This window comes from Hypanus sabinus, chromosome 4 (genome assembly GCF_030144855.1).
Source record: "Hypanus sabinus isolate sHypSab1 chromosome 4, sHypSab1.hap1, whole genome shotgun sequence".
Lineage (NCBI taxonomy): Eukaryota > Metazoa > Chordata > Chondrichthyes > Myliobatiformes > Dasyatidae > Hypanus > Hypanus sabinus.
Window position 1 is genome coordinate 132,046,761 of NC_082709.1, and position 25,417 is coordinate 132,072,177.

At 36.9% G+C, this 25,417-nt stretch overlaps 1 protein-coding gene across 1 annotated transcript in view; it reads right to left on the reverse strand.

Annotated features, from left to right (window-relative positions):
• LOC132393208 (interleukin-1 receptor accessory protein-like 1) overlaps positions 1 to 25,417 on the reverse strand; it is a 1,367,875-nt gene that overhangs the window by 1,233,006 nt on the left and 109,452 nt on the right. The window contains exon 2 of the mRNA XM_059968177.1: positions 18,954 to 19,055. Coding sequence (XP_059824160.1) covers positions 18,954 to 19,035 — 82 coding nt within the window. The 5' untranslated portion in view covers positions 19,036 to 19,055. The remainder of the gene's footprint in view (positions 1 to 18,953; positions 19,056 to 25,417) is intronic.

The following is a 25,417-nucleotide window of genomic DNA, read 5'->3' on the forward strand; positions in this document are numbered from 1 at the left end:
AATGAACAATGAAAACAGTAATAGCTATTGACTGTTTATGAAATTCACAGTCACTAACAGAATAGAAATAAAATAAAATAAAACAAAATAGAAGACTATCCAATCAGAAAGATAAATATTGTAGTAAATTGAACTGTTCAAAATTCTAAACAAATTATCAATAACAACAAGTACTGAGAAAGTAAATGTGTCTTTTTGCTAACTGGGAATAGAATTCTACTTACATTTCCATCAGTTAGCCTCTCCTTTTCTGTAGTTCACTACATACTTGATATCAATCTACCTTTTTAAGGCATGCATCTGAGTAAATTGATTCTCCTAAAACAAGATCTGTATAAGCATTATCTATAAATAACAATAATGACTTGCACTGATATTGTTCATCTTAGCAGAAAAATGATATGAAAGATGACTTGCTAGTACTTTTCACTTCTAAGGAGAAGTGTGCATAAATCTGTTTAACATGAGATAGCTGATTTTCATAATAGGCTTGATAGATTAATGGCAAGGAGGTCGGAGGAGCAACAGTCATATTCCTTCTGGACGGCCTCCAACCTGACAGCATGAACATTAAATTTCTCCAAATTGCAGACATTTTTATTCCCCTTCCCTTCCCTCTTCTTCAATTCCCCAATCTGGCCTCTTACCTACCTCTTCGTGTATGCCTATCACCTGCTCCAGTGCTGCTCCTCCTTCCCTTTCTCCCATGGTCCACTCACATCTCCTATTAGATTCCTTCTTCTCCAGCCCTTTCCTTTTTCCACTTATCAACTCCCAGCATCTTACTTCAGCCCTCCCTCCCCGACACACCTGGCTTAACCTATCACCCCATAGTATATTCACCTTCCCCTTCCCTACCCCCAACCTTCTTATTCTGGCATCTTCCCCCTTCCTTTCCAGTTGTGAAGAAGCGTCTTGGGCCGAAATGTCGACTGTTTATTCATTTCCATAGAAGCTGCCTGACCTCCTGAGTTCCTCCAGCATTTTGTGTGTGTTGCACAGGTTGATAGGGTGGTTAAGAGAGCATATGGCATGCTTGTCTTTAATTGTCAAGGTTTTGAGTGTAAAAGGCAGGAGGTTACGTGGCAGCGTATATACTCTTGTTTGGCTGTATATGGAGTGTTGTGTACAATACTGGTTGCCCCACTGTAGGAAGGATGTCGAGGCTTTGGAGAGGGTGCAGAAGGGGTTTACTGGGATGCTTCCTGGATTTGAGTACACGTGCTGCAGTATAAGAAGACGGTGAACAAACTTGGGTTGTTTTCTCTGGAAGGGCAAAGGCAGACGGGAGATCTGATAGAGGTTTATGTGATAATGGGAGGCACAGATAAGAGTATACAGACAGCACCTATCTCCCAGGGTTGAACTGTATAATGCCAGAGTACATGCATTTAAGGTGAGAGGGAATAATTTCAAAGAAGATGGGAGGGACAACTTTATTTACACAGACAGTGGTGGGTGCCTGGAATGCACAGCCTAGGCTGGTGCTAGAGGCAGATGCATTGGGAACTTTTCAGGGATGTTTAGATATGTGAGGAAAATGGAAAAATATGGACATTGTTCAGGTATTTATGCATTTGGCTATTTGATTACTGATTTAATTGGTTTGGTACAAAGTTGGGAGCCGAATGGCCTGCTCCTGTGCTATACTTTCCTGTGTTCTACGTTCTCACTTTTCCCTCCAAACTCATTAAACATGTTTCCGCTCAAGGCTATATCCAACATTTTCAGAACTGTGTGTTTAAAAGCTTCTAGCCAAGTTTGTGGTGATGCTACAGTTCTGAAATGCTTCTTAGTTAGGTCACATCTGCTACCTTATCTGACTTTGTCTGTGGTAAACTTTCCATCTCCATCCCTTTCAATCATGGTTGATCACATGCTCCTTTCTCATCCATCTGGCTTTTAGCTGTCTACCAGTATCCTAACAGTCACTGGCACCAGCTTCTCCATCCATTAGCCAGAATTTATTGCTTCAATCTTCAAGAACCTATCATTCTGCTATAGTTTGTGCAGATATGTGCGTATGAATTTTGTGCAGTAGAGCCTGGCATTCATTCAGCTTGGACCTTTTTACCATCTATGCTCTAAGTCTATAACCTTTATCCATGGCATTCCTTGCATAAAATACACACACTTCAAACTATCTGTCCCATTGTGTTTATTATTTTGTTCCTGTCATGGCCCTGACATCTACCTTCTTCTCCATCCCTCCACTTTCCGACTTGGCACTCTGGTTCCCATCCCCTGCCAAACCAGTTTAAACCTTCCTGAATAGCACTAGTGAACCTTCTGATCAGTAAACTGGTTCCCTTAGTTTAGCTGCAACCTGCCCTTCTTGTACAAGTCACCACTGCTCCTGAACAGGTTCCAATGATTCAAGAGCCTAAACCCTGACTCATGCACTAGTTCTTCAGCCACTCATTCATCCACACTACCTGGCCTGACTCGCACATAGCACTGGAAATAATCCAGAGATTGTACCTTGGAGTCCCTGCTCTTCGTCCCTGTACTCATTGTGAAGGACCTCTTCCACCTTTCTACCTATGTCAATGTGCACCATGACCTCTGGCTGCTCACACACCCCCTTGAGAATAGGGTTGACATCCTGAGGTATCCTGGACCCTAGCACCTGGGAGGCAATACATAATCTGGCGACTCTTTTGCAGCCATAGAGTCTTCTGTCCATCCTCCATATATCGAGGCCCTATCACTATTGCTCAGCCTCACTTTACCCTTCCTTGCTGAGCTTTGGAGCCAGCGACAGTGCCACTGGCCTGGCTGCTGCAGAAAGTATAGTCAGTTGATCCTCACTTTAATGAAACAAGAGCAGTGGGAGCAGAAGATGCAAGTAGTTTAATGACCAGTGTTTAGTGTGACACTATTACAGCTCTGGCTGTTGGAGTTTGGAGTTCAATTTCAGTGTTCTCTGTTTTCATATTCCTTATACGAGTAGGTTTCCTCTGGATGTTCGTGTTTCCTCCCACAGTCCAAAGTTCTACCATTTAGTAGGCTGATCAGCTATTGTAAATTGTCCTGTGATTCGGCTATGGCAGTATGGCTAGAAGGGCCAGAATGGCCTATTCCACGGTGTAACTCTCAATAAATAAATAATGTAAGCCTCTGACAGAACCTGAATACACTTCAGTCAGATGTAGATGGATATCAGAAGGCTCAGCATCTAATTCGACAGTGCAGTGCTTTTTGGAATATACCTCTCAATCTTGACCTGCAGTGTAATGACACCACCCTCACAGTCAAAGAGCCAAATGAAAGAAAATTGGACCGAACAGAGTAAGTCTGTAGGGGGAGTATAACTAGCAGGGTTACCAAGAAAGAATGGGAAAAGGTACCAATTTGATTTCTCAAACAGAAGCCAGTATATTATCCTTGTTGCAGAGCTACTTCTGTTTGGCAATGGTGCAATCTTTACCTCAGGGCAAATCAGAGGAAGATGATAATTTCTATCCGAACATTCAACAATCAGAAATCTGACACAATCTGACGTTAAGTTCTAGGACACAATATATAAAATATAACTTTGAAAAAATGGGGATAGTTTTTCACAGGAACAACTTTTTATTCAGCGCTTCATACACTACATTCTGAAATTGGTACGTGCAATTTTTTTTATAGTTCAAATTACATACTGTATTCAGTACAAATGCCATTACGCTTGCTACACTAATAACAGAAGTGATTTTTGTAACCCCTAAGTGACTTACAGCAATGTAGTAGTGTCCTTAAATAATACTATTACAAATGTTAATATGGCAAAGATGTACTGCCTGCAATTTATCACTGCCCTCTGGCTGTACATTTGAAGTACATTATCAATTAATGCTTTTGACATGCCAGAAAGTGCTTCTGTAAAATGAAATCATAGGTTTTTATCTTACTTCCATAAAACTACTGATTTTCTAACTCTGGGAATGCAGCCTATTGAATTTCACATAATCTGCATTCAGAAGTGTGATGCTTCCATGTACAGCACAATTCATAAACACAAGAGACTCTGCAAATTCTGGACATCTAGAGGAACACACAAAATGCTGGAGAGACTCAGAGGGTCAGGCAAATCAGTGGAAGGGAATAAACAGTCAATGTTTTGAGCCAAGACTCTTTATCAGGAAGAGAACTGATGAAAGGTCTCAGCCTGAAACATCAACTGTTTATTCTCCTCTATTGATCCTACCTGGCCTGCTGAGTTCCTCCCGCATTCTGTATATTACATACAGTGCAATATTATATCTATTTCTTTATCTTCAGCTTTTTAAGACTTTCCTTAGGCCTATTGCTTTGACATTTAAGTCACCAGTATTAATATCTCTTATAATCAGTGTAAAATCTAATCTAATCACACTTCTGAGAAGTGCAGTTTGGAAGTTAAACAATGTTAAAAGGGCTAGATGTTTGTTGTTGTAACGAACATGATGCTAAGCTCCAGCTGGATAGTATTTAGATGAAGATAATTCCACCATCTCATAAATTAAGGACAACTTAATCCTATTTTACCAACTGATTTGACATGGGAGGCATGAGTCAAATCTCTAATGAGCTTGGATGAGGAAGTTAATATGTTGGAGTTGCATTCAGGATAGTGAGGGCCATCTTTAATGGCTCAGAGAAGATAACGAAGGACAATGGATGACTGCATATTGGGAACATATGGCAGATGACATAAGAAATCCTTACATATTGTAATAGCCTTGTGAATCACATTTGAACAGATTTTGCTGCTTTAAAATAAAAGCCAAATATATTAAGTTTCGTTTCAAGTCAAGTCAAGTTTATTGTCATTTAACTATATACATGTATACCGTCAAGCGAGACAAAAGTTCTCCGGACCAGGGTCTAATTTTCCATTCATAATTCTACTGGAATGTGAACTGGCCTTAGAAAAAATAAAGTCCCCATTATATGTTTGACTATTATAACACTTAAGGACATATTACAGTTGTCTTGAATGAGAAGAATTGCAAACTTAACAGTTCTCTGCAGATCAGCAGCAGAGTACAGCAAGATTCATGCTAAGTTAAAAACTCAATTCGCATCTCATATTTGTGAAATTTGAATTCAAAGAAGCTGACACGCCATACAAGTAACAACCTGAGAAATGGTGTGAACAGTTTGAATAATAATAGGATCAGTTTAAAAAAAAGCAACCAGAATAATTTGTATAACTCATATTAACTAAATTTTGAACACTGAAAAATTAGGCATGTTAGGTGAATTAGACTGCAAGTTGGGAATGTACAGTAGACTAAATTTGAGGAGAATCACTCTGCTAAGTTAACTGAAGAAATCAGTTTAAGTAACTTAGGTAAGCTTGTGGCTGTACTCAGTAACGCCATGGGCGAACATTGATTCCACCTATGATGCACCATCAATAACTCACTCTGAGACGTAAGGCGAGATATCGGCTTTTATTGACTGGAAGAAGGAACAAGCAGTGAGTGACCACCATACTACATCCTGGAGACTGAGAGGCCAGGCTCAGGCCTTGATCACCTTTATACAGGGGTCTGTGGGAGGAGCCACAGGAGCAGTCAGCAGGGGGCGTGTCCAGACAGGTATATGTAGTTCACCACAACCTTCTCATACATTTTGCTTACTGTGATTTCCTTAAAAGTCCAAAAATCAACCTGCTAGTCTTGAAGTGAACTCATCAACCAAGTTTCTAGCAGTAGATAATTCCAATACAATTCCCTAGAGCAGCATTTCCTCCTACTTTCAGTAAAATGCAAAGGTATTTTGATCATGAGGATATCACTTCTCAACGTAGATTTCTGATGGGGAATTTAATTTGCTGAGGAAACTCGATTAAAGTCAATCACGAGTAAATTAGTCATGGACTTCAAAGTAAAGAGAGCTTTATTCATGATATCATGAGGTATGGAACTGCTAACAGTGGGTTTTGAACTCCAAATATTACAGAGAGTACAGCTCCTTTTATATCTGTACAAATCGACTGAAAAACAAAGGCTGTTCGATTAACCTTGTGCATTACAAAAGATAAGCTAGGTTCACAAGCATTTCTCTTGTGATAACCTATACCTATAGCAACAGCCAAAAATTAAAAATCCAGTCTGGTATACAACTCTGTATTAAGACTTTGTCTCATATCCTTGATACCAGTTATTGTAAGATAAGCAACTGCAAGTATTTATTCCAAGACTTGCCTCTGCTAAAAACCAAGGCCATATCTCTCACAAGCTAAATGGCAAACTGGTTTCCATATTCAGAAGCCAATATTAACCCTTTGTCTATCAAAATCTTTAACTTGCAATATTTTCCTCCACAATTTCCGACCAAAATAGCTATTGGAATCCAATTTGCCAAGCCATCTGTCGCACACATTTTTAAATGGAACTACGCTTTGCTCTTCTCAACTCCAGACAGTTTAGAGATTTTCTATCTCTTAACCCTGGAACCCACCTAGTTCAAACTAATCACTTCTAGCACAATTATATCTTTTCTTAAGAGCAAGAAAACTGTTTTCCAGATGATGCCTCGCCAAAAGTGATTTTCAAGGCTGACACTCTTGCAATAAAGGTTGCATACTACTTTTGTATAAGCATGGTCAAGGTTCAGTTACAATGACACACAAGTCCTTTTGATTCTAACACTTAAAGTGTTGCCTATTAACTGGTAAAATTTCCACGATTTCTGTAAATCAGATGAATTGGAAATCTATTGATATACAGTGGATTCTGGTTAATTGGACTATTGGTTAATCGGGCAGCCATTTATTTGGGACAACTATTAAGGAACATAAACTAATTAAGGAAATAGTGGGGATTTCCTTCATTTGGGACACTATGCCTCTTAACTGAGACAGGAGGCTGTTGCCAAATTATTTCTAACTAGTGTCTGTTGCATGCACTTGTGTGGTTGTTAGACGCTACACCATGAAGAGAGTGAACAGTTTTTGAATAGCAACAGTTGTGTGTGCTTGTGTTCAAAAAGCAGTGATTTTTTTCACTGATAGTTGGTTGGCAAGAATTAGCAGAAAGACAATTCAGAACTGTTTCGCTCACTGCAGTTTCAAGCATTCAGGCTTGAAGATGCATGAAATGGCGTGAGTGAAAATGAAACGATTTCACTATTTCAGTAGGTTAGGACCCATGAAGAATTTGAAGGTAACAACAATCACCTTGAATGTTACAATTAAAGTGAAGATTTGGAGGAGTTTCTAACTTGCATTAGTCACGTGCATTTGTGCAGCCATCAGACAATACACCATGCTTTGAAGTTTTTCCAATAGGGTCAATTGCGTATGGTTGTGTTATGTCATTAACTTGGGCAACCAACACAAAATTAAAAAGCAGTGATTTTTGACACTACCTCATGCAGGAAGGCGATGAAGGTAGTCCATTATCTGTACTAAGTGGTTGTGCTGATCTTGTTCATTTACAATCAAAAGAACATGGCAGTGGACACTGGATAAACTCCTTTGTCAATAATTATTAGGAACTAATATACAATTTTGTAGTACTGTGGTAGTATTTGTAGCATTCTAATTTGTTCTGTATTTCATTTAAATACATAATTTGTTACTCAGTTAAACGGTAATTTGTTTTTGTTAAACTATTTCCTTGAAATTTCGGCCAATTGATACACTTAATTGGCTTAAAATAAGCTGGTCCCGACTGTCTCAATTAACCGGAATCTTGGACGTGTAATCTGAATTTATCTCCTTCAGACATGCAGACCCATATATTTATATCTGTACTTTTGCAATAAAATGTAAACGGGTCGCCTTGTCACAATCAGTCGATGGATAAATGGCATTACTGACTCAATAAAGGTTAAGAATTTTGTTTGGAATTTTTTTTAACGATAGAACTCTATGCAAAATGCTTTCATCTACAACAGTTCAATCCTTCAGTAAAGCTTTTTTTATCAACATCATGGCGTATCAAGCACTAAAAAGATTAATAATGAAACATCTGTTTTAATAGCAATATAAAAACATCAAGTATATTCTAAATCTCTCAATTGTTAGGTTCCTCTATGACAATGATTGCTTTTCAGAAATAGCTACCAAATAGATGTAATTTGTTCAGATTTTCAGTTTTGAAAGAAAGCATAAAGACCTTCAGCATCAAAGGTCCCTTAGTCAACATCAAAAACAGGCCTGCCATTAAAAATTGAAACATTTTCCCATGGTATCAATTGGTAGAGTTAGCTATGCAGCTGTTTTGCTACCTTATCATTTGTGTCATTTTCAGCCAGCGTAAAGACAGATGGATCTTAAAAATAATTTGTTGATAATAGATAATCACTGAGTTTGATTACAAGGGTAACTAATGTGAGTGACACTGAGAATAAATAAGACAGATTAGGTGGAAAGACAACAGTAATTTTTAGAATGGATTGATATCTAATGTTAAAGAGCTGGAAGAAAAAAAATGCAAGTTATTGTCATGCAAATGTAGCATGTATACATTTATTATCACACTTACAGGTAATGAATTAATGTAGCTTAAGTTGACAGTTCAGTTAAGTTCAGCATTGCATCTATTGTAAACTTTCAATGAAAGTTCAATTTCTTTCATAATATCTTTCACTTATGGTGCATTTTAGATAAAATATGGTTTAAAGAATGTACTTATAACACCTTTAATGATCTTGGGGCATTCCAAGCCAGAGTTTATGACGAGATTGGTATTGTTGTTCTGTAAGAAGTATAGCAATGAGAAAAAATGTTTTAAAAAATTGAGGTGACAATGTAGGAGAACATCATTTTTCAAGCTAAAATGAAACTTTAGAGAAATAAACTTGCTTCACAAAGGAAACCATATAAAATACATATCAAACATAGATTTTACATCAGTAAACAATTTTAACCAATTTACACTAGAAGATGAATTTACAAGGATAATGTAGGTGACTTCTGAGTTTGGGGAAAACATTTCCTCCTGTTTGGTATCAGAGTTGCTCTAACTTAAGAGTTAGATTGTCGTTGATTCAAGGCTTGCACAAGATCTTCTGATCAGAATCTAAACTGACTCTTTAGGGCAGTTGTAAGTGATTGCTACATGATTAAAGGAGCTAGTCTCCTTTTGAACTGATAAACTCATACAGACATAAAAAAAATCCTTTGGCATCAATTCTTGGAAGAACAAGGGACCATTCCTCATGTCCTGGTTAATGTTCATCCTTCAGCAAACACCAGCAAAGCAATTTGTTCATTTATTGCATTGCTGTACATGGGTTCTTGTTATTTTATAATGACTGTTTCTCTTACTTAACAGGAACTGTACTTACTATACCTCAATAACAGTGAATGCTTAGGGACATGGAAGTAAAAACTGTAAGGTTTTCCATCTTCTGAATAAACTCCTGTCAAATGTAACTAATGCCATACTGATTAACCCCACTCAAAATGTTGGATGAATATTTAACAAAGGACAAGACTGCACATTTATTAGATAATTGCAAACTACTATTGATCAAATTCTTTATGGAACTAGTTATCAACAAAATGAAGTAATGCAAGGTGCACAATTAGATTTGAATCCTGTTGCAGGTCTAATGACTTGTGAGAAAAATCTCATTTTTGTTTACGCTTGTCATTCAACTTCTCCAGGATATACTGAGTAACTGTGAGAAGAAATTTGGGTTCCAGCTGCCTGCTGGCAATTTTTCAACAGACAAATTCTGGGAGTGAACTCTAATCATTTCATTGCAAAGTGATCCAAGTATCTGAAAGGTGATAACACAATATTGGCACGGAGTCAGATTTGCGTTTGTAGGGGATACTCAGAATTTTGCTCTGACAATTCAAAGCAGTAAACCCAAAGAGATGAGCAAGAAGCAAAATTCAACCAGGAATTTTCTTGGATTTCTTGTAGCTTCCAAACTCATTGAACAGATGTTGGTTATCAGCAAAGATATCAATTTTTAACAATTTTATCAGTACCTTAGAAACAGTTGGTTAACTTTAATATGAAATCTACACATTTCAAGGAAGTTACCTATAGCAGATTTGTAATTGATCACTGGTGTGTATGAGATCAGGAACTACTTTAAGTTTCAAATTCCAGATCAACCAGTAGGTTTCTCTCTCAGCTGGACAGCAAACCTCACTTCTCCATATTCAGTGAACAGTGGCAAGCTCCATAGATGGATTTGTGCTTGCCCCGAACTTTGGATAGGAAAAGTGAAGTTATTTATACTAATTACTAAATTTGACAGATGTAAAATCATGAGAGAATTTTATAATCTAGATTTTTTCCCTCAGAACTTAATATCTAAATCTCTTAAAATTCTAATCTCTGTTTGAACGTTTGATGGCTCTGGGTCTGTATTCACTAGAATTCAGCAGGATGAGGGAGGATCTCACTGAAACCTTTCGAATGCCTAGCTGGAGTAGATGTAGAAAGGATGTTTCCCATGGTGAGAGAGTCTAGGACAAGAGGCCTCAGGATAGAGGGGCGCCCTTTCTAGATCTTTTCCTCAGAACTTAATACCTAAATATCTTAAAATTCTCATGTCTGTTTGAAATACTCCTAATAGATTCTATTTTGCATTTTCTCATAATCTCCTCCCGCTCTACCAAATTTTGAACTGTGTCACCAACCCCCCCCCCACTGCATATACTAAATTATTACTCGATTTTCCTTTGTTTGATAAGGCTCCATGGACACTTTAATATTAAAGCCGGCAAGCAAATACAATTTATAGTTTTTATTCAGTTCCCGAAAAAAAAATTCAAAATTACACACTTTTATTAGGCCTAAAACAAATACAGTAAGAGTCAGTTCAGCAGGGCAAAGGGCCCATACCTACATATGTGGGTCACTGCTCCATTGATTCAGACATTTTAAGCAGCCCAGCAGTCCAATTAAAGTGAGAAGCGTTCTTACACAAATGCTAAAATGGGGTCTCAGTTCATTTCAGATGAAAATTGGGAAATTTGTTAATCTAGTCAGAACTTGCAATGTACAGTTTCAACCTGTTAACGCCAGCCTTGAACAACATAACTAATGATCCCTGAAAAACAACAGGATTCCAATTAATTGCTTCCAGCACCCTCCTGGATACAACCGTAGGCCTCAGTTCAGGCAGATTTGATTCTGCAGTTTGTGAAATTATATGGCACATTGAAATCAAGAAGCTGGTGTGCATCTTGGATTCAAACAGGATTCAAGTTCCACTGCCAAATTTTACTTCTTTATTGAGAGAATACAGTGCAGAGAATTTCCAAAACATGGTGTTCTCTTCCTTCGTTCTCTCATCAGCCATTTGTGATTTCAAGACAAAGTGTTCACTGATATTGTCCTACTTCTGAGAGTCCTCAAACATGTTTGTTTTGTGCTTTTTCAGAAAAGCATGACCATTAGTGAAAATTTCCTTTTGTTCCTCTGAAAAGATTTTATCATGGACACACGACTCCATTGATTGAATTGCTGAATGCATGCTTTTTCCTATTATGGACAAAACTTAACCTCAACCAGAATCAGCTCTGCATGGTTTCATTGTTCATGTGAAACATGTTCCTTGTGAATCCCCTGGATAATTTAAATGCTGTTGGGTGACATTTGGGAAAACAGCTTGAATCAGATTATGAAGTAGTGCAACATTTTGGAATTTTAATTGTAATCTATGAAAATTTCTATTTCATTGAAATCATTGCTGTTGAGTCTTGGTATTTAATTTCCCTCCTTCCAATTAAACATGAACAGACCTTCTTAATAGACCTGTTAAAAATGCTTGATTGGGTGCCACAGTAGCATAACAGTTACTGCAATGCTATTACAGCTTGGGGTGTCAGAGCTTAGATTTCAATTCCTATGGCATTGGCAAGGAGTCAATATGTCCTGTCTGCAGAGGGTGTGGGTTTTCTCTGAGTGCTCCAGTTTCCTCCCATGGTCCAAAGACGTGCCAGTTAGTAAGTTAATTGGTCATTGTAAATTGTACCGTGATTAGGCTAGTTAAATCAGGGGTTGCTGTGTGGTGCGACTTCAAGAGCCAAAAGAACCCATTCTGCACTGTATCTGAGTAAATGTCAGTGTTCATAAGCAGTCATTTAATATTTTCCACAATATAAAATGTTTCAATACAGATTTTCAATTCATCTGTTTTAGAGTCACTTGGAATGACTGGTAACATTTGATAACAATCTCCAGTGAACTCTAAAGTTACCCCTCCTATTAATTTTTTAACATCTTGCTAAGTTCATTCTTATTCTTCAATGGGCAACTTGTGAGGCAATACATATGTTAATAAGTTTATAATATTTTTGTAAGGTTTTACTTTTACAGTTCCCCTAACAATGTTACATATTGGAGTCACCACATCTGTCAAATTTACAGAGAATATATAAACCCTGTACTGGAGGGGGGGGGGGGGTGTCCATTAGGCAATGGAGGTCCTCTATGGGCGTTTTAAAAGAGTTTAGTACCTCCTTTCTCTAAAACTAACATACATGCAAAATTTCACATTTCAAGCCTGTTTCGTTTCTGTATTTCCACAGGACACATATCTTATTGTACAGTTTTAATTTGATCTAAAGATGAGTGCAACTTCTAATAATTAACTAAACCTTGACTATGCATTGAACAAATGGAAAATAAAGCACGATTTGCCTAAAAGTGAGTGGTGAATGACAGCCATTGGCCTGGCATTTATTATTAAAATCCTTAGACAATTTAAGAGACATTCACCCTTGAAGTGTGGTGCTAATGCAAAGTGGACCAATGGTGTTAAAACATGTAGGCAGGCTGAATCCAATATTACGGTGCAAACTAAAGTCGTGGTTACACAGAGGGAATTCCTTTAAGAGCAATTTAAACTTCACTTAGCTTGGAAACCAAGTCGGCATTGGGAAAAAGTGGGATTGAAATGGTACTGATGCTAAATTTAGGAGTTTGAATCCATTCCTGAGATATGTGCCCAATACGCCTTTAATAAATAGTACAATTCTATTAAAATACATAGTCTCCTGTAGTCTGTGCAAAGCAAATTAAACTCTATTTTACTGTTTCCATAAGACTGCAATATAGATGGTCAAAGGTTCATTTTATCATTAAAGTATGTATGCAGAATAGAACTCTGAGAGTCATCTTCTCCAGAAAGCAACAAACAAAGCAAAACCGCAGAAGTTGTTGAAAGAAACCAACCCCCAACCCCACTGCACAAAAAAAAATCTTGCAAACACCAAACCTTCAACCCCTCCCTCATACAAAAACAGATCACCCGGTGGGAAAATGGCAGATAGATCATCAAATCCCAAAGCCATCCCTCGCAAAACAACATATCACCCACACAGGAAAAAAAGCAGCAACAATAACATTAAACCTCCAACCCCCTCTCTAATGCTAAATGTAAAGCTAAATTATGATTTTAATCTGTACACGTCAAGAACACAGCCATTCTACAGTATTAAATAAAGATGTCACGGAAGGTGGATAAGGCTTTTTATATTTATGTTCCATAAATGGAGATCCCCAATGGCAAAATTCAGGCTATAAAAGGGCAAAATAAAGCCAGGAATAAACAGTTTCATGGCAACATCATTTCACAGTTTGGTGTGCACCACATTTATTTCATTGATCCTCTATTTCAATGATCAGTTGTATCCAAATTTGCATTGATACATTTACAATTTGCCATTTTACTATAACGCAATACAGTTTGATTAGGAATCTCATTTGGCTTACTTGAATGTAACATGTCATTTTATGCACAGCTTTCTGCTTCTAACTAAACAAGAAGTTTCAAATTCTGGACACCTGGAAAGGTTAACCAGAATGGGAACATCAGCGGCCCATACAGTTAACTTTGCCTGTCATCATCTGAGGTTCACCCTACACTGCAGCTTATTTCCCATAGCTTATCCATATCTTGTGCTACTTTAATTTGGAACAAATGATCTTATAGATATTGAAATGCAAGCAGCAAAGAATATGATGTTTAGATAGAAATAATACACTTCTTGCAGCTAAGATTTGAATGAAATATCATATAAATTTGCTTATTTATTTTTGCACATCATTACACAACAAAAATAAAGAAAAATCTTCATTGTACTTTGGGTATGCATATGCATAGTTTCTCATGAAAATCCAGAAGCTGCCATCACTGCATCTCTGTGGGATGCTGTCACTAACATGCAGAGGTCAATGAACTGATAGGAATCTACCTGTTGAAAAAATATTCAATATGTTCCATTTTGCTACATGATTTATAGCTGAGATTTTAATGCCATATTAGACAACCAGAATCATTAACATCTAATCTTCTCTTTATGGACTTTCAATAACATAGATTGCTTCAGAATATTTATTTGCATTCTGAAAACTGCTTAGAAGAGTAATCAAATATAGTTCATTTTACTTGCTATTTGGTAGTCTCTTAGTATTCTTCAAAATAATTGGCTTCTTAGACTCCTTGATAATTAAATTTGTGCCTGACAAACATCAACATAGAGTAGGAATCTACTCCATTGGCACTGGTAGATTTTACTGACAGAGCTCTTTTAAAATCAGTAATGAACACTGCTGCTTTGCCTCCAGCAGCAAACTCGGATTCAGGATCTTGAAAGCTCCCTTCATAGTTGCATCTACACTAGTTATTCTCTGTCCCTGACTCCAAAACCCTTAGCATACATAGGGCTCAAAAGCAAACCCTGTTCACCAAATATTACTTAACCAGTGTCCAAAACAATTTTTCTCCACCTTTATTTGCAATCAATACTGCATGTGTTTGGATCTCACTTTATGTGAGAAAGCAGCTTCGAGTGAGAATTAATCTTAAGGTGCCAAAATTAATATTGTGTTCCCAAATTTCAAATATATTAAGAACTTGTACTTATTTTCCTTCCTTCTTTAATCCCCATGCCATTAACTTTCAGAATGTAGTATCATGAAATCCTATACCTGTATCATGACAATTTCTTCCACTTTAACCTAAATATGAAGTCTGTCCTGCATATAAACTCTCTTTGTCTCCAGATTATTGGCAAGGACAGGACTATCTGTTTATGTCCTTTGAGATTAATGACCTGACAACACTCACCATCTAGATTCAGATGAAAGGAATTGCTATTATTTAAAGAATAATTCCATGACCTCAGGAGGGAAAGGGAAGCATAATTTGCTTTGATTAGACTGAGTTTTTTTTTTGTTTTGAGCACTTCAGTAATGGGAGAACCTGGCATAATGGAATGCTGCTTTTTCTAATACATCCTGCGAATTTTTCCAGAAATAAAGTTACTTCTTGCTCAGAGCAAATATCACTTTTGAATTCCAAACTGAATATAATCCACTTCTAGCTCATTTTTAAGCAGCCTTAATGCAACAAAAGATCCTTTGTAATTACATGCCACAATACACTACATCATGTGTGGTGTATGGAACACACATCTTCTATTAATTAAAAACAAATGGTAATTAAGTAATTAAAATATTAAAGCATACTGCCACTGAGGAGTGTGCTAATCCAATTCTTAACTATTAACTGGTTAGAAAGGCACATCTGACCAAATGTCAGGTCTTTCACTTCATCAACACAGCCAGCTCAGCATGAAATATCAATCCATTTCAAATGCAAATATCCCAAGGGCACCCATTACATAAGAAGTCCACTCAGCCATTCAAAACAAAAGCCAAAAGAGTATGATTGATAGATTCAAGAATATCTATTAACCTTCTTACATGGGCTTATTTCTCTAGGGTTTCCCAATCTAACTTCACTCACTTCAGCTAAATGGAAAGAACACTATGTCATAACTGCGTGTGTGACCCGAGGATAGCGTTTTAACAATTTGTAGAGTATTTTTTTCCAGAATCCAGTGTATCTACATCTGCTCTTTTCATTGTTCTTCTCATAAATTTCACCAAGAGAAAGGCCATTAGGCTGAACGAGTTCAAGCAGACAAAGTATCAAAGAATACTTTCAGTCCCATTTCTCTGGATGTTCCTACAGTCCTATAAATAATTTCTCAGATTGCCAGACCAGTTGCTTCAGCCACTATTGCAGGATGTATATCACAGATGATCACTACACGTTTTCCTCTTAAACCCCTGTAATTTTTCCCTAAAATTTTAAGTCTGAGACCTCTGATCATTGAATCATCTATTAATGAGAATAATGCTTTTTATTTCTGATTTTCCAAACTCTTTCATAATCATTCAAAATTACATCAAACCCTTTGTTTGAAGACAATCCCAGCTCCCTCAGTCATGCATTCTACGTGAAACCCCTCATCGTTGCAACCATTCACTTCTACATCCTCTCTGGGAGCTTTAGAATCTGACAGATTAACAACAGAACATTTTATAAACTGATTAACCCTGATAATATCCAAAAATATAGTTCCATTGCAGAATTAACTAATCTGCAATTACTTTTGATTAATTTGCTCATAATCAAAGATTTTTGAAAACTCTTGCTATGAATCTAACATAATGTCTCTTAATACTATAAATCTATGTTTAAATAATTTGAATTTTTTGTTACTCTCTCCTAGATTTCCAAATCAATAATTCAATGGTTATGAATAAAGCAGGCAATAACTGCTCCTCATTTTCCAGGCAAACCATGATAGCTGAAATTCTGATCTGGCAACATAAATTGGTGATCAAACAAATAGAGACAGGACACATGAGCACAATTTAAGTGCACAAATAGCATATTACTTCTTTTGGAAATTCTGCACACACCTTTGTAAAAACTGCACATAGCAACATGTATATTATTTGCATATTTCAAACTCCAGCTTGTCTCAGATTCAAAATCCAGTTTACAAGTATGTATATCTCCAGGTGCAATGAAAAACTTACTTGCATCAGCATCATCAAGGAGTATTGTTGGCATAGACGTGATACCAAAAGAAATTAAAGATGTTTGCAAGGGAACAGAAGGCATTTCAAGCTAGTTTGCTCCAAACTTCACAGAATAAAAATGTTTCCAGCTTCGATGAAGGGCACTTGTCTCATAAAGTACATATTTCCAATCCGATCTCATTTACCTACCCTCTATATGACCCTACCCATTCTGACCTGTCAGGTTCTAATGCATTTCCCAAGTAAACCTGTGCCTGTGCCTACTTCCTGTGACAATGGATTCTAGGTCCAAACAACTCAATGTAAAAATGTTTTCCCAAACACTTCCATTCTGAATCACTTGTCTTATAACCTTTCCACTAATGACAATACGTTCTATCTACTTTGACAATGTTTTAACATTTTAAATGCTTTCAGAACACTTGCAAATTCCAATATTCATCCCAACCTCCACTCTACACACAAAACTCAAGCTCCTCATCGATAGCCTCTTTTTTATTAAATCTCTTCTGCACCTTCTCCAAGACCAGGCCTATAACATCTTTCCTAAAATGCAGCAGCCAGGGCTGGCTACAATAGTCAGATGCAGCTGAAATACTATTTCATCAAGATTCAGCACAACATCTTTACTATTTCTAACAGTTTACATTCATTTAATCCCAGAAATTTTTGTTTGCATACCTCTTAGTGTTTTTAAAAAAATTATTTCAGCAAAACATTTTAAGTAAATGAGGCAAAAGTTCTGCTGAAATAAAACAATTAAACCCTAAATGTATTATTTTGTGTATTAGAATCTCATGGCATACTGTCAGTATGATTAGGATAATATTCTAATCAGAAGATAGCGTCATTCACTTGAAGCATATACTGAAAAACTGACTACAATATAATTTTCTGGCAAAATACACTAAGATTTCAATTACAAGTTTCAAGCAAGAAATGTGTCTTGCTGATAATGCCAGGCTTGAAAATGACCCAGTAAATCCTGAAGTATATATTAACATCTAACATCTCTATATTATGCAATAATCAAAATAAGCATGTGCCTAATGCAAAGCCATGGGATAAGAATTGTATGTCATTGTGCCACTTCCTTTCAATCAACCATGCTTTGAGAGTTACATGGAATATAAATCATAACCCACACTTTCTCACTAAGTATGCACAATTTATAACTCTGGAACACTCCTTCAAAATTCTATGCTAAGAATTGAATTCTTAGGAATGGAAAGGAAGAGGGAAGATGCCAGACTTAGAAAGTGGGAGAAGGGTTAGGAGGACAAACTAGAAGGTGGTGGGGGTGAGGGGAGGATGAAATAGGAAGCAGGAAGGTAAAAAGTGGAAAAGGCAAAGGGGATCTTCTCCCTTCCATTTCAGTCCTGATGAAGATTCTCTGCCTGAAATGTTGACTGTTCATTCATTTCCATAGATGCTGCCTGACCTGCTGAGTTCCTCCAGCACCTTGTGTGTGTTGCTCTGCATTTCCAGCATCTGCAGGACCTTGTGTGTTTATGAATTCAACAGTCACACAATTACACTGTTTAATTTCTAGTTTTCTCATGGAGCACTTAAGAGGTTGACAAAGAAAATATTAATGAGATCCTCATTACCCTTTAACACGTTCATTTTATGAATTAATAGCTCTTCTGATCAGCATAATGAGACCTGCAAAAGATTTGCCCTAGTTGCATACAAAGTCATGCCAACTCCCTAAAGACAAAATAAGTCAGAGAGGCCATCCTTCAAATTCTAATAAAAATATTTAATATATAGCATCATGCATCGTAATGCCAATACTGAGAACAATTCATTATTCACTACACAACTGCTTTCCTCCTTCGCTAAATCTCACAACTCACAAATATACAAAGACAAATTGATAATCTATGCCCAAGCACAATTAAAAATGAGTGACAAAAAATGGATTCATAACTGATTGAACTTCATATTTTCTATCAAATGTTAGAAAATTACTTCTAACTTCACGTCTTAATGCAGCTAAGAGACTTCTGGAGTGCTATGTGCAGGAACAAAACTGCTGTAGGCTATTGCAGTTTCAAACAATTGGTCTCTGGTTGCACAAAAGTAAGGCACTGGCTGTTCTTACAATTAGTATTCTGTTGCAATACAATAAAGTAAAACTGAAAACTTCTTGCTTACCTGAGCCTCGTTTAGACACAATCTTCAGGCTGTGAACGGTGGATGTGTATAAGAGCACCATTAACTGAATGGGAATTTTCATTTTCTGGCTTGAAATTCAACCTAAAGCAAAATATTGTGGCTGTTAGTGTTACAACACATATAATTAAACAATTTTCTAGCATTTGCATCTGAAAGATTTCAGTCATTTGGCACAGAAGTTAACACAATTATACTTTTGGAATTCACTTAAGTCTTTAAAGTGTGCTGAATGAGACATCATACCACCGAAACCAAAATCACGACTTTGAAGTAGTCCAATGCACGCATCCTTTATCCACATTGTGTACAGCACGGTAAATATTTACCTTGAGGTACATATCAGAGTCTTGTGAAAGATACCACTGGATCTATTTCCACCACTCTTTCAAGTTATATACGCTGAACTAAAGACCACACTGAGAAGCCAACCCAAAGAAACTTTTCAAATTTACAGATGCAGCTTTGAAGGTCTGTGACCTTGCACAGAACCCACAAGGTTCCACAGCCTATCGTGACACCCAGTTTCAGACATGGCAAATTACAGTAAAATCAACAATACAGGTCATGGCAGGACAATGGCTATTTTATAAGTGAATAAACTTATAATATAGCCACTATTTAAATATTTGAATTTTAAGGATGTGAAACTTCTGCCTTCCCTGGACTATAGCCCTGACTCCATCCATTGAGGTCAGGAGCTGTAGTAAATATTGTTCTTAGGTCCCTGTGACAACGGTTAGCATAAGCCCACTGATCAATTGGTAATTGCTGCTATAAATCCAAAAGAACTGCTGAACTACCTTTTGGAATAGAACAATGAATACAGGAGAGATTCACAGCAATTTTGTGGGCTGTATCCTACATAATGACAATATAACCAATAAATTTGAAATCTGCCTTTATTAAAATAACCAATCATAATAAATATCCAAACACTTTGCGGAAGCTTTCGTAATAGGAGAAAAATGAAAGACTTAGTATAAATACACCACAGTGTGCACTTTTTGGGCTTCTTGATAGGAGAATCATACACTAATCATGAAGTATTTTTTACATGGTAAAAAGGTTTGTCTCCAACTCTGCTGCAGTAATGATTTGAGTAAATATGGAACTAATTCAAAAGTCCTGCATAGTATTTTCTATAGCTAATTTATATGGGAATATTAAAATTATTATAAAATTATTTTCTTTGTATTGGCAAAAGAAGTTCAATTGATGATATTAAAATTGCAAGGAGCAAATCAAGAAGTACACAAAAGACAAGAAATTACCATAGATTTGATACATAAAGAATAACAAAGAAATAATTAAATACCTTCCTCTCCCCAAAGAATTCACTTAAGATGCATCTGCTTTAATCATCGGTGTGTGTTCCAATAAGCTGGCACTCAAAAGAAGTTTTTAGAGCAAATTAAAATGACGCTTTTTTTGTTTCCTGGCATGCTTGCTGAGAGAATTTTGATTTTAGTTGGCTGTTCAACCAACTTGGTACAGCCACAGCCGTGAAATATCAGCAATTCCTTTGAATCGATGCCTAACAGCAGTTGGCTTTGGAATAGCAGAAGTTCTTGACACAGATATTGCTAGAACTTAGCATGGAGCTTTCTTTGAGCTCAGCAGTAAGTGCCCTCGCTTTAGGATTGATTTCACTGGACAATATATATTTTTTTAAGTATCACTTAATAACACAGAAGGGAACCAACTCAACATCCAAGTAAGCCAGATAATAACCTTTGTAAAAGTATATGATATTGGCAATGTAATATTGTTACAAGGCTGAACTGGGAGGCACAGCCCCTAATGTGTTACTTTGACAAAATGCTTTTTAATTAAATCACAAGTATTTGAGTTCCTTTAATGTGAATCAGTAAATCCATTCAAACACCTTTCAATCACATTCCATGCACAGAACAGCATGAAGCTTTGTTGTTTAAGATATTCACACACAATAAATATTATTAAAAATCTCATGCTGATTAAATATAGGATATCCCACAAAGCAGAACAAACTTTGATAGACACAAATGACTAAGGGATGACCTGTAAAGAATATTAAATGACATGTATTGACGCGTAATGTAAAATTAAAGTTAAAAAGTTTATTAAAAAATTTTACTTCAGAAAACTATGAGCAAAAGATCTTTGCACTTTACCGTGCTATAATGCAATCAATTCAGCTTTATTTTCTGTTGATGTGACATTCCTGTTTATAATTTAACTGCAGAGACAAGGAAAGAAAATAATGTACAAGGCATTTTATTAACAAAAAAATTGTTATTATTAAGGAAACAGCAAGATATATCTCAATCATTTACACTGTATCTTGTCAGGGCATAGCGTTGTACTGTTAATTGCTCTTTATCTTTGGGGCGGAATTGAAAACTGAGAAAACATAAAACATTTATTGAGTGACATTTTGAAAATCCATTATTTGCCAGCCTTGTTAATGTTCATTGTTATAAACTATTTAAAATGCAATTTTGTATACAATATAAACAATGCCAATATTGTTAGAATACCTAAATATTATTGTGAGCTGCTTCTGCAGAGAAAACGTGTCAGTACTAAGGTTACCTCAGAATACTGTGTTCCATGGTAATGTTTTCTAATTTTAAATAAAATCTGCAAAGACAAGAGTCTTAAATTTTGCTGAGTACTGGAAGTACTGATAAGTATATCGTATTTAACAAATAATCTCCAATTTTACACAATAAATATATGGCCTTTGGGCCTAAGTAGAGAAGTTTATTACAAAGAACACGAATAAAGGGAAAGGTTTGATCAAACTTAATTCTGCTCATTTGGAAGATATTACAATTCTGCCATGACAAACAATTATACAAACACTTCAAAATTTACTGCATCACAAAGGCACACCGAGTCATCCGGAGCAACACCTAAAGCTCTGTGTTGAGGCTTAGAAGAGCAACCATCTGGATAATCCAACAACAGCTTGGAAAGTAATAACCATGGAACAATACTAATTAGCACTCCAGGTTCCTCCCAACGCAGTGACAGGTTATTTTTCCTTTATTCCTCTTTTCGATTTGGTGGCATTGCTGACAAGGCTGGCACTTATTGTCCATTCATGATTGTCCCGGTGAAGATGATGGTGAGCCACTTTCTGGTGAAGATATCACTATAAAGCCAGAGGTGTGCCGAGGGAGAGCCCAAATGTAGACCAACAGATGAATGAGAACTGCAATATATATCCAAATCAGGGTGGTATGATGCTATTTGAAGAAAAACCTAAAGGTGGTGGTTTCCTTACAGATTTGAAAAGTACTGGAGGAATTATTTCTTTAAATTGGGGGTTCTCAACCATTTTTGGCCATGAATTAGGGTTTGAGGACCCATTTTAAATATATATATGTTGTAGAAAACATACACTGCAGTCACTCTTCCCTGGTGATGAAAAGAATGGGAGCTTAGGGTGACTGATGGAATACCAGTTAAGTGGGTCGCTTAATTCGGGATGGTATCAAGCTTCTTTAGATTTGTTAAAATAGCACTCAGCCAGGCAAGTGGGAAACATTCCATCACTATCTTGATTTCCCTCCTGTACTTAGCAGAAAGTTCCCGTTTATGTACCATTCAGGTGAGTTTCGCATGAATGGTGACCTCCCTACCTTCTTCCGGATTTTGATTGTGGGTGTCTTAAATCTCAAAGGCAGAAGTCAAAGTTGAGTTTATTATCATATACACAAGCACATACAGTATATGCACAGGTGCAATGAAAAACTTAATTGTGGCTGCATCATAATTAACATTCACAAGAAGTACTTAAACATAAATAATACACAATTTTGACAAGAAAGAACACAATGAGAACAGAAAAGTACAAAGCTAATTTTGATGCAATGTTATCAAAGTAGTTATAATGCTGCTAAGGTCTAGTTACGCCAGTTGGTTCAAGAACCAAATGGTTGATGAGAATTAGCTGCTCTTAAAGAACTTTATATTTCTGGCATTATCAATGGTGGTATCATCAAGATCTGATGGTTATTTCCTGGTTACGCCTTTACATCCTTAGAAGGCTAAAGAAATGGACATATCTCTGTCAACCTTCACCACTTTTTATCAATACACAATAGAAACCATCATATCTGGATGTATCCTGGCTTAATACGGTAACTACTCTGCACATGACAAAGAAAGTGTAAGACACAGCTAGCACATCATGGAAACTAGCCTCCCCTCATTGATACTTCCCACTGCTTCAGTATTACAAAAGATCCCACCCATCTTGCGTTATGTTTTTTTCTTAATAAAGACAAACTTGCTATGGGTAAACATGAGAACATTTCATTACTGAACAACACTGAGTGCATGCCATCTCACCATTGAAACTTTCAGTTCCCAGACTGCTCACTGGGAATTTAAGTTCTTTATTACATACACACATAATAACACATCTTCCCCCCTTAATGAATAACAAACACAATACTATGTTCTCATAACCCTTTCCAACAAAGATATGTATATTCTGTAGGTAGCCCATTTTCACTCAACAACTTTCAATCAATCTCTGAGGTGGTTTAATGATCCTTTCTGGTCCGTTATATGCTTCCATAGGTGCATTGTTTGTATATTGTGTGTTAATATTTATGTCTTTCTGAGAACTCTGACCAACAAGTGCATTTTTTCACAAAAGTATCCTTTTGGTATACTGACAGGTAACATGTCACAGCTATTGGTTGGAGCTTGAGGTCATACATCTATACAGTTCCTTCTCAGAAGTGTTCCTCAGTCAATCTGCATCTGGTAGGAATGTAGTGCAACTTTATCTTACAAATATCCATGTGCAAGGACTAGTTGCCAGAATCATGATCTCAGATTTGCACTTGATCTCTTGGCTTCAGGACTGGTAGGCTTTTTGTGATACTGTTTCTGCTTTTCTTTTCCTTTCAACTTGAGCCAATTTGACCTTGTGTGCTCTTTTAGATGCCAACAGGTTTTCATGCACTGTAAGGCCAGTGCATATGTGTCGACCCATCAGCAGCTGGGCTGCTGAAAGGCCATTCTGCAGTAGGGCCATTCTGTGAATTACTAGACTTTTGTGGTAATCCTCCAATGAGGCTCTTCACTACCTTGACTGAACATCCTGTTAGCCATTAGAGTTATGGTGATATGGGCTTGAAGTTATGTGTCAAAAGCCCCAATCATTGGCAAAGGACGGAAATTCACAGCTTGAAGAATGTGGACCATTGTCTGATATTATTTGCCTCACAGGAAGGAGGTGACCATTTTGCTAGTTGTTGATGGCAGTGCTGCAACCTCTGGGTAATCGGAAAAGTAGTCTGTTATAACAATGTGACTTTTCCCATTACTTCGAAACAAACCCACTGCAACTTTGAAGTACAGCCTGCCTGGTAAAAGGTGTGGTGTAAGCAGTTTTGCTTGCTGCTTTGGTCTGTAGAAAACACCAATTTCACATGAAACAGTGGTCTGGCTAATGTTTTGGCTCATTCCTGAACCAAGTACATCACTTCATAAGCTTTTCATTTACACTTTTCCTCACCAAGATGCCCTTCACACTCTGGACATTGTTCTGCTTTCCAGAGGGCAGAAGATACAAAAGCCTGCAAGCATGCACCACCAGGCTCAAGGGCAGCTTCTACTCCACTGTTATAAGACTGAGTTCCTTTTACAATAAGATGAATGTTTGACCTTACTATCTGCTTTGTACTGACTTTGTACCTTAACGTTTACCTATAGAGGGGAATAAACTGTTGGCATTTTAGTCTTCATCAAGCCTGGTCACTACTTCTGAAGAATGGTCCTATGAAGGTTCTCAGCCCAAAACTTCAACTAATTATTCTCTTCTATAGAGCTGCCTGACCTGCTGAGTTCCTCCAGCATTTTGTATGCTGCTCTCGATTTCCAAGATCTGCAGAATCCCTTTTTGGAAATATTGCAGAAAATGTGCAGCTCGGGTGGCTGATCGTTGGGTTGAGTTGTTCTCCGATCTTGGCGATTTATTGGCAAACGTTTTATAACCATATGAGGAGACATCATCAGTGTGCTGATAATTGCGTTGTGTCCTCTGAATGCTTGGCCTTTATATACTTATCAATCTGCTGATTGGTCATCATTTTGGATCTTCAGGGGTCGAGATTAGGAAGATTTGGTCATGCCACTTTACTGCCAGTCAATGTTCATGGATCTTGTGGATAGATTTCTCCCAGTTTGGCTGATGTAATCTTTGCTGCAATCCCCATTTGTGCTTATTATTTACCTGTACTGCTCTTTCTGTGGCAGTAGCACTTTATTCTGCATTATTTTACTTTATAATTATCAATTATTCTAATCCCTCACTAATGTCTCTGTACTGCTGCATAAATAAAACCCATTAGGATGAGTCAGTAAAAATAACAAGTGCACAACATGAGTTCATAAATGATGAGCTTTAAAAGTCAATAATCAGAAGAGTCTCTACAGTC